At 45.9% G+C, this 10,009-nt stretch overlaps 1 protein-coding gene across 1 annotated transcript in view; it reads right to left on the bottom strand.

The window, feature by feature from the left end:
* Nucleotides 1-9,493, bottom strand: part of 5-HT2B (5-hydroxytryptamine receptor 2B) — a 100,253-nt gene extending 90,760 nt beyond the window's left edge. Inside the window, exon 1 of the mRNA XM_080275320.1 lies at nt 9,029-9,493. Coding sequence (XP_080131446.1) covers nt 9,029-9,425 — 397 coding nt within the window. The 5' untranslated portion in view covers nt 9,426-9,493. The remainder of the gene's footprint in view (nt 1-9,028) is intronic.
* Nucleotides 9,494-10,009: the final 516 nt, after the last annotated feature.

The following is a 10,009-nucleotide window of genomic DNA, read 5'->3' as shown; positions in this document are numbered from 1 at the left end:
AGGGAGAGGGAGGGGGAGAATGGAGGAGGAAGGGAGTGGGGGTTGGAGTTTGGAAGGAGGGAGGAAGTGGAGGAGGGAGATGATGATGATGGTGATGATGATGATGATGATGATGATGATGATGATGATGATGATGAGGAGGAGGAGGAGGAGGGGGGGAGAGATGGAGAGGTAAGTGGGGAGGAGGGAGTAGGAAGAGGGGGGAGGGGAAGAGAGAGACAGAAGGCTATAATCCCTGTCTTCATCTGAGGGAACCGGTCCACTCCCCTGACACCTCCTCCGTAGCGATTTATTTTTAGATCCGGTTATTATAATTTTGTACCTTACATATGCAGAGTATGGTGAGAATAGAATAATTTGAGCAACACAAAATCAACACTCAAAAACCTGGCCAAAAATTACCATCTCGCCATCTTGAATATGATGATAGTCACGAAGAAGTGCTGTGGATAAGATGTAGAGGGGTAACATTTTTTCTTTTTTTTTTTTTTAGTCTAGGTGAGTGAAATAATCTGGGGAAGGTGAAGGTGAAACATCTACAGGTATGAGGTGGTAATGAGTCTCCTTGGTTACTAGTCAAATTAACCCGCCAATCTGACAACACCTGGCCATCAATTGAGCTGAAAGGGGTTACGGATTTTTACGAGGTTAGGAACGCATTAGAGAGAGAGAGAGAGAGAGAGAGAGAGAGAGAGAGAGAGTATTTAGGGAGGAAGGTAAAGGGGTATGTAGGGAAGGAGGTAGTGAGATAGGTAGAAAGGCAGCTAAGGTAGGTAGGTAGGCAGACAGGTGGCTGGGTAGGTAGATTGGTAGGTAATTAGGTAGGAGTGTAGGTAGGGAGATGATTTGGTAGGAAGGCAGGTAGATTGGTAGGTAGGTAGATAGGAAGCTCGGTAGGTAGGTAGGTATAGGTAGATTGGTAGGTAAGTAGGTAGGTAGATGATGAAAGTACATTAGGTAGTTAGGTAAAGTTAGGCAGGGAGATAGTTAAGGGAGGTAGGTCTAAGGCTGAGAGAGAGAGGGGGGGAGGTATATGGTAGACATGGAAGGAAGGAAGAGAGAGAAAACGAAGAGGAGGAAGAAAGGAAGAGAAAGAGGAGAGAGGAGGAGGAGAAAAGTGGAGAGAAAGGAGGAGGAGGAGGAAGGGTGAGGAGAGAAGAGAGAGGCTTGTGGAGGATTTGAGAACGGAGGTATGGGAGGAAAAATGTGAGGATGGAGGGAGGGAGGGAGAGAAGGGATGGAGGAGGAAGAGGAAGGAGGGATAAGAGAAAGGAAAGGGAGGAAAAGAGGAAAGAGGAGGGGGGAAAGAAAGATGCATGGAAGAAGATATGCAAAGGGAGGGAAGGAAAGAGAAAGGAGAGAGAGAGAGAGAGAGGGAAGAACGAAAATGGAGGGAAGGATGGAAGAGAGGGAAAGGAGGAAAGTAGAGAGATGGAAGGAAGGAGGAAGAGGAGGAGGGAAGGAAGGGAGGGAAAGAGGGATCGGGAGGAGGAGGGGGGAGGAAGGAGAGTGTAGGGAAGGGGAAGAAGAGAGAGAGAGATGAATGGAATTTAGGAGAGAGAGAGAGAGAGAGAGAGAGAAGGATGGATGGAAGGAAGAAAGGAAAACAGGGAGAGAGAAAGAGAAAAATGGAGCGTGAGGGAGACTTTAGAGAGAGAGAAAAAGAGAGGAAGGCCTATATATCCAAGGATTTGGAGAGAGGGAGAGAGGAGAAAGAGAGGGGAGGGGGAGGAGGAGGGGGCAGGGGGGAGGCGGAGGGGGGGAGGGGGAGGGGCGCTTAGTGAGGGATTTAAGGAACTGGAGAGAAAAGGGGAGGGATCAAGTGAAGGAGGAGGAGGGAAGGACAGCTTGAGGGATAGATAAATAGATAGATAGACAGACCGAGAGAGAGAGAGAGAGGATGCAGGAAGGAAGGGGAGTGAGGTATAGTGATTTAAAAGGAAGGGAGGAAATGGAGAGAGAGAGAGAGAGGATGCAGGAAGGAAGGGGAGTGAGGTATAGTGATTTAAAAGGAAGGGAGGAAATGGAGAGAGAGAGAGAGCACTGGGAGACTGAGAAAAAGGCAGAGGAAAGAAAAGAAGGAAGGAAAGGTCAACAAACACTTCAGGATCTGGCGGATGCTTACCCTTCTCTCTCTCTCTCTCTCTCTCTCTCTCTCTCTCTCTCGACTGACCTGCCCTAAGTGTCAAGTAGAAGCAGTGAAATAGTAGACTAACTTTTGTGTCTGACTGTACTCTGCTGCCAGAAATAGATAAATAGATAGATCGATAGATAGATAGATGGAGAGAGGAACAGATGGATGGATGGAAGGATAGAGAAAGAAATGGATGGATAGATAGATAGAAGGGTAGGTAGATAGATAGGGAAGAAATTTATCTATCAGTTTTAAGGCCAGATATACTTGCTCTGGACCGTAGTGTCTGTGTATCTATGTAACTCCCAATTATCCTATTCAGTTCATCCATCCATCTCTCTCCCTCCCTCGCTCCCTCCCTCCCTCCCTCCCTCCCTCCCTACCTACCTACCTACCTACCTACCTACCTACCTTTCTCCTTGTCGACGTACCCCCCCCCTTTTCTGTCCCTCCCTCCCTCCCTCCCTCCTTACCTGCTCACCTATCTAATTGCCTACCCATCTACCTACCTTTCTCCTTATCGACGCACCCTCCCTTTCCCTCCCTCCCTCCCTCCTTCCCTATCGACCTGCCTACCTATCTCCCTATCTACGTACCCCCTTCTGTCCCTCCCCTCCTCCCTCCCTCCCTCCCTTCCTCCTCAAATTACGTATTGAGAAAGACTGAATGGAAAATTAAGGATGTGAGCAATTTGGCTTGTGACGGAAAAGACTGAGAGGAGGGAGGGAGGGAAGAGGAAGAGAGGGAGGGAGGGAGAGAGGAAGAGAAGGAGGGAGGAGGGAGAGAGGAAGAGAAAGAGGGAGAAAGAAATGCAAGGTGAGGAGGGGGGAGGGAAGGAGACAGGGGTATAGAGAGGGAGGGAGGGAGGGAGAGACAGATTTAGAGAGAGAGAGAGAGAGATCACAAGGGAAGGGAACTGAGAAGAGGAAAGAAGAAAATAAAATGTAAAGGAAAAAGATAGAGAAGAAGAAGGAGAGAGAGAGAGAGTAAAGGAAAGAAGGAATGAGGAAGTGAAAAGAGGGAGAGAGAGAGAGAGAGAGAGAGAGAATTAGACAGATAGATATACACACAGATTGATAAAGATAGATACATAGAAAGAAGTGGTGATAGACAGACAGATAGGTAGGTAGATAGATAGATAGATAGATAGAAGAGACCATAGATAATAATACAAAGAATAGCAGCTGAGGGCAACACACAGTACCCCCTTTGGTCCTCTCTCTATTATCGATTTTCTTTAATTGCCGCTGATGTGAGAGAGAGAGAGAGAGAGAGAGAGAGAGAGAGAGAGAGAGAGGGAGGGAGGGAGATAGAGAGATGCAAAAAGAAACAGGTGAGCAGAGATAAAATTATTGTTTGATTGAGAGAGAGAGAGAGAGAGAGAGAGAGAGAGAGAGAGAGAGAGCGGGACCGGGAGACAACATCGGAATCAAACTCACGCTAAAGTTTGTATTGAGTGAGGGGGGTGGGGGGAAGGAGGGGGGGTGAGGGGGAAGGAGGGGGGGAGGGAGGGAAGTTGGTGAGGCTTCGGTGAGAGAGAGGGAGAGAGAGAGAGAGAGGTATTCACGAGGGCTCCCACGCACCCTTTATCTTTCATGGCCCGCACGCAACTTCTGCACTCAACATGGCCGCCGAGGAAGGAGGTGCACTCTGTCTTGCAATTGCACCGATTTATTCATTGCTTTATTGCACCAGGGAGCTTGTGTGTTTGTGCGTGTGCGTGCGTGTGGGTGTGGGTGTGCGGGTGGGGGTGGGTGTGGGTGTGGGGGTGGGGGTGGGTGAAGGGAAGAAAAGGTAACAGCTAAGAATAAGATCAAGAATAAGAAGAAAATAAGCCTATGTAATGAGGTTTAAATATGAGAGAGAGAGAGAGAGAGAGAGAGAGAAAGAGAGAGAGAGAGAGAGAGTCAACAGAAAAGTTAAGTGAGAGAAAAATGTTAACTAATTAAGGAAAACGTGTGAGAGAGATGGTGACTAATGACACGAGAGAGAGAGAGAGAGAGAGAGAGAGAGAGAGAGAGAGAGAGCAAGGAAGAGTCAGAGAAAAGTTAGACAGTATTGTGAAGTCAGAATTGCAATATATCAGGCCGAATTCTTAAGTGGCACGGGACGCTCATTAACACCTTTTCTTTAGCATTTTTTTTTTCATATTACACCTTAACACTTATTAGTGTTCTGTTAATTACTTTGTATTCTCAACAACAGTAGCACAAGAAAATAGTGAGAAGCAACATACAGAATAAGTCGCCACGATACAGATGTTAAGGAGTGTCAGATGCTTCTTAGGTGATTAAAGTAAGCATTTTTCTACTAGATAATTTAATAGCCAGGTAGGAGTGTAGGCAGGTGTGTATTTAGGCAGGTGTGTATTTGGACAGGTGTGTATTTAGCAGGTATGTATTTAGGCAGGTGTATAATTAGGCAGGTGTGTAATAAGGCAGGTGTGTACTGAGGCAGGCGTGTATTTAGGCAGGTGTATAATTAGGCAGGTGTGTACTTAGGCAGGTATGTATTGAGGCAGGTGTGTGGATGAAAGACAAAGGTGACATTTTACCAGCCAGAGTGTCATGCATAAGTCACACACACACACCCACACCCACCCTCACACACACACACACACACACACATTTATGTCCTCTTTAGGGATTTAATTTATAGTCTAAACATCTTTATTATTTATCTTTATTTCTTTATGTGTCACTTTAGCCTTTTTCTTTATTATTCTTTATTTATTTATTTATTTTTCAGACAGACGGACCTGCTGTGTTGGTGAGTACATTGTTCATCTCTTTGTACCCGTTTGTTCCCTCTCTGTTCAGTTTTGTTCATGTCCTTCTGTATATTCCACCTTTACCCATTCCTGATTTGTTCATGTCTTGTTCATCCATCCGTGTTATGTTCAGTTGTGCCATGTTCTTCCCCTGCTCCTTCCACCCCTGCCTCTCCCACCCCTGCTCCCTCCACCTCTGCCATTTCCACCCCTGCTCCCCCCACCCCTGCAGTCCCTTCCACGCAAAGTCCATTAACTCTTCGGCCCGTTTTTCTTTGGGATAAACTCTACGGTGATTACTACCCACGTTTCATTTACTTTTTAATCTTTTATCTACTGTTTATATTTTTGGGTTCATTCCTTTTGATGTGTGTGTGTGTGTGTGTGTGAGAGAGGGAGAGAGAGAGAGAGAGGTATTCACGAGGGCTCCCACGCACCCTTTATCTTTCATGGCCCGCACGCAACTTCTGCACTCAACATGGCCGCCGGGGAAGGAGGTGCACTCTGTCTTGCAATTGCACCGATTTATTCATTGCTTTATTGCACCAGGGAGCTTGTGTGTGTGTGCGTGTGTGTGGGTGTGGGGGTGGGGGTGGGTGTGGGTGAAGGGAAGAAAAGGTAACAGCTAAGAATAAGATCAAGAATAAGAAGAAAATAGGCTTATGTATTGAGGTTTAAATATGAGAGAGAGAGAGAGAGAGAGAGAGAGAGAGAGAGAGAGAGAGAGAGAGAGAGAGAGTCAGTAGAAAAGTTGAGAGAGAAAAATGTTAACTAATTAAGAAAAAAGTGAGAGAGATGGGGATTAATGACACGAGAGAGAGAGAGAGAGAGAGAGAGAGAGAGAGAGAGAGAGAGAGAGAGCAAGGAAGAGTCAGAGAAAAGTTAGACAGTATTGTGAAGTCAGAATTGCAATATATTAGGCCGAATTCCTAAGTGGCACGGCACGCTCATTAACACCTTTTCCTTAGCGATTTATTTTTCATATTACACCTTAACATTCATTTCTGTTTTACTTATTACGTTCTTTCCTCAACAGCAGTAGCACAGGAAAATAGTGAGAAACAATATACAGAATAATTCGCCACGATACATGTGTTGAGGGATGTCAAGTGCTTCTTAGGTGATTAAAGTAAGCATTTTTCTACCAGGTAATTTAATAGCCACGTAGGAGTGTAGGGAGGTGTGTATTGAGGTAGGTGTACTTAGGCAGGTGTGTATTTGGACAGGTGTGTATTTAGCAGGTATGTATTTAGGCAGGTGTACTTAGGCAGGCGTGTATTAGGCAGGTGTATAATTAGGCAGGTGTGTATTTAGGCAGGTGTGTAATAAGGCAGGTGTGTACTGAGGCAGGCGTGTATTTAAGCAGGTGTATAATTAGGCAGGTGTGTACTTAAGCAGGTATGTATTGAGGCAGGTGTGTGGATGAAAGACAAAGGTGGCATTTTACCAGCCAGAGTGTCATGCATAAGTCACACACACACACACACACACACACACACATTTATGTCCTCTTTAGGGATTTAATTTATAGTCTAAACATCTTTATTATTTATCTTTATTTCTTTATGTGTCACTTTAGCCTTTTTCTTTATTATTCTTTATTTATTTATTTTTGTTTCAGACAGACGGACTTGCTGTGTTGGTGAGTACATTGTTCATCTCTTTGTACCCGCCTGTTCTCTCTGTTCAGTTTTGTTCATGCAGTTGTGTTCATTCCACCTGTACCCATTCCTGATTTGTTCATGTCTTGTTCATCCATCCGTATTTTGTTCAGTTGTGCCATGTTCTTCCCCTGCCTCTCCCACCCCTGCCCCCACCACCCCTGCCCCCTCCACCCCTGCCTCTTCCACCCCTGCTGTCTCACGCGAACTCTATTAACTCTTCGGCCCGTTTTTCTTTGGGATAAACTCTACGGTAATTACTACCCACGTTTCACTTACTTTTTAATATTTTATCTTCTGTTTATATTTTTGGGTTCATTCCTTTTGATGAGAGAGAGAGAGAGAGAGAGAGGGAGGGAGGGAAATTATGGACAAGTTAGTATGCAAAAGGATTGGTAATGAGAGAGGAAGATGAGATGAGCGCGAGAGAGAGAGTGTAATGGAATCTTTAATAAAGAGGGAGAGAGTTTCGTATGATGATGACTGTGATGATGATGATGATGATGGGGAGGAGGAAGATAGTGGTGATGATGATGATGATGATGGGGAGGAGGAAGAAGGTGGTGGTGATGATGATGATGGGGAGGAGGAAGAAGGTGGTGGTGATGGTGATGATGATGATGGGGAGGAGGAAGATGGTGGTGATGGTGGTGAAGATGCTACCGAATGCTGTGGAAATGAAGGTAATGATGACCTTTTGTAACACCATCCATCCCTCCATCCATCGCCTCAGTCAGCAGAGTAGTGGGGTAGGCAAACTTTTTCTCACGACTGTACTTCTTTTTCTTATCCAGCGTCTTAGGCTTTCTTAATTCTTCTTTCCTGTTCCTCCTGCTTTCCTCCTTCCATGACGCAACATCTTCATACTTTCCTCCCCCTCCCACACCACCCCCCACACCACCACACACCACCTCCCACACCACCACACACCACCCTCCCACACCACCACATACCACTCCCAACACCACCCCACACCACCCTCCCACACCACCTCACACCACCACCCTCCCACACCACCACACACCACCTCCCACACCACCATACACCACCCCCCACACCACCACACACCACCCTCCCACACCACCCCACACCACCCACCACACCACCACACACCACCCTCCCTCATGTACTCCGCACGTGTGTGAAAACAAAGAAAAATAGAGAAAGTAAGATAGCTCAAAGAAAATGTTAAAACCTTTGCTTGTCGACGAAATTCAATCAGAGAGGATAAAAAAGATGTCCAAGAGAGAGAGAGAGAGAGAGGGAGGGAGGGGAGCACACTGATGATTTTGTGGGGGAAAGGGGAGATAAGGGAGGGGATGGAGGAAGGGGGAGAAAGAGGGGGAGACAGGGAGATGGTAGAAGAGGACGAGGGAGAGGGGAGTAGGAAGGGAGATCAGGATCAGGGGGATTAGGAAAAGGGGAGGAAGGGGGAAGGGAGAAGCGGAGGAAAGGCGAGAGGATGGGGAAGGGGTGAGGAAGGGGAGGAAGGAAGAGGAAGACAGAGGGATGGAAGGAGAGGAGGGGGAGAGGGGAGGGGAGAAGGGGGAGGGATAATCAGAGCAAATTAGGAGGTACGAGAAGAACGAGGGAGGGAAGTGGGGGGAGGAGGGAGTGGGATGGGGGTGGGGGACACCTCAGTTTCGAGGGTAGGGGAAGGAAGGAAGGGAAGGGGAAGGGGAGGGGGTAGAAGGAGAAAGTGAAATTCATCTGCTGAGAGAGAGAGAGAGATTATGACTGCTGATGAACTACCAAAGGAGATGATGATGATGTTGTTGCTGTTTGTTCTTGTTTTTTGGGTTGTTATTTTTGGCTGTTGCTATTGTGTTTGTTTGTTGTTTTTGCTGTTCCTGTTGTTCTTCCTGTAAATCTGAATAAACCCATAAAATACCCCCCCCCCCATTAGTGAAAAATTTAGAATATTAATGAGTACAAAATAAAAGCGAAAAGAAAATATATATATATATATATATATATATATATATATATATATATATATATATATATATATATACAAAAAATGTAAAATAAATCTATCCCTGCCCCAGAAGTTCACAATTTATTAAGAACATTGATGGAAAGTAAGAGTTGAAGCATGTGTAACCTGTATGGAAAGAGGAGGAAGTAACAAAGGTATACTGGTGAAGAACTTGGGCAAAGGTGTGTTCAGTACTTACCTGTTATAATTAAGAGATGATGATGGAAGTGGCATGAGAGTTAAGGCATTTTATTTAATCTTTGTTGAGGAGAAAACGATAGATAGTAAAAAGAATGCATGACAGAAAGTAAGCATTCATAACTTTCACTATTCACCATGTAATGGAAGGACGATGTGGAGTAAATAAGCGCAGAACAACTGATCTGTGTGTGTTAAAGGGAAGATGATGTAGAAAATAAGGGAGAAGTATTTAACCTGTACGTATTTAAGGGATGACAAAATGTAATCCTGTGTTCAGTACTTACCTAAAATAAGGACGACGATGGAAAGTGGCATGACGAGGGAGGCCACCATGAGGTCAGTGACAGCCAGGGAGAGGAGGAAGTAGTTGGTCATGTTCTGTAGACGGCGATCCCAGGAGATGGCCAGGATGAGCAGGATGTTACCGAAGAGCGTGAGGAGAACCACCAGCAGGGCGACCAGACCCCACCAGTTGGCTGCAGGGGGCGCTGAAGAGGGGCCAGAAGACGACACCGTAGCCCCTGGTCCCCCTTCTGCGCCCCCTGCTGCCTCTGCCCCCCATGGCGTGTAGCTGGCGTTGTCCCCGAGGTAGGTGTAGTTGTTAATGAGGAGGGAGGAGAGGTTGAGGGGGTTCTGTGTCTCGAAAGTGGTCAGCGTGATGTCCTGCTCTATCGCTGGCATGAGGCGTCAAGTGGAAAGTGGGAATCCTGGCCTCTTAGATCACGATTATGTTTATATTTCACCCCTTTCTCTCTATTTTTCGTCCCGCCCTGAATATCATCTTACTTATACGCCTTCATTTTCGTGCTAAGGATCGTGTGAAGCAGAGAGATTCGTGGCAGGGATGGGTACGTTTCGCCATTGTTACACGCATTGTTCGTGTCTCGTTCAACGTTGATGCTACTGAATGTTTTGTATTTTAGTCACGTAATTCCAGAACTAAGTTGTACCTCAAGCTGTTACGTGCTGCTTGGGTCTGGTAGGCAATTTGAGGTCACTGATATACACAACAAGCTTTCATCACGTATTTTCAGTCCAGTCTTATATACACTTCTCATCCTGTCTCTCTGTTTTTAATCACCAGTTTCAAGAGTCACGGTGAACAGAATTATGAGTTTTTACAGTTATTACGTACTAATTGGGCGTTGTATATGACCTCACTACCTTGTTAATATACACCACAAGTCTCATCACACACACCTGTCTCATCGTCTAATCATGTCCTTCCGGTGCAGAGGCTTACCTGAAGTTACTCCATACTACAC

This window comes from Coenobita brevimanus, chromosome 61 (genome assembly GCF_032717465.1).
Source record: "Coenobita brevimanus isolate Jiangsu-jjx chromosome 61, ASM3271746v2, whole genome shotgun sequence".
Classification (NCBI taxonomy): domain Eukaryota; kingdom Metazoa; phylum Arthropoda; class Malacostraca; order Decapoda; family Coenobitidae; genus Coenobita; species Coenobita brevimanus.
This window is presented reverse-complemented; position numbering and strand designations above follow the sequence as displayed.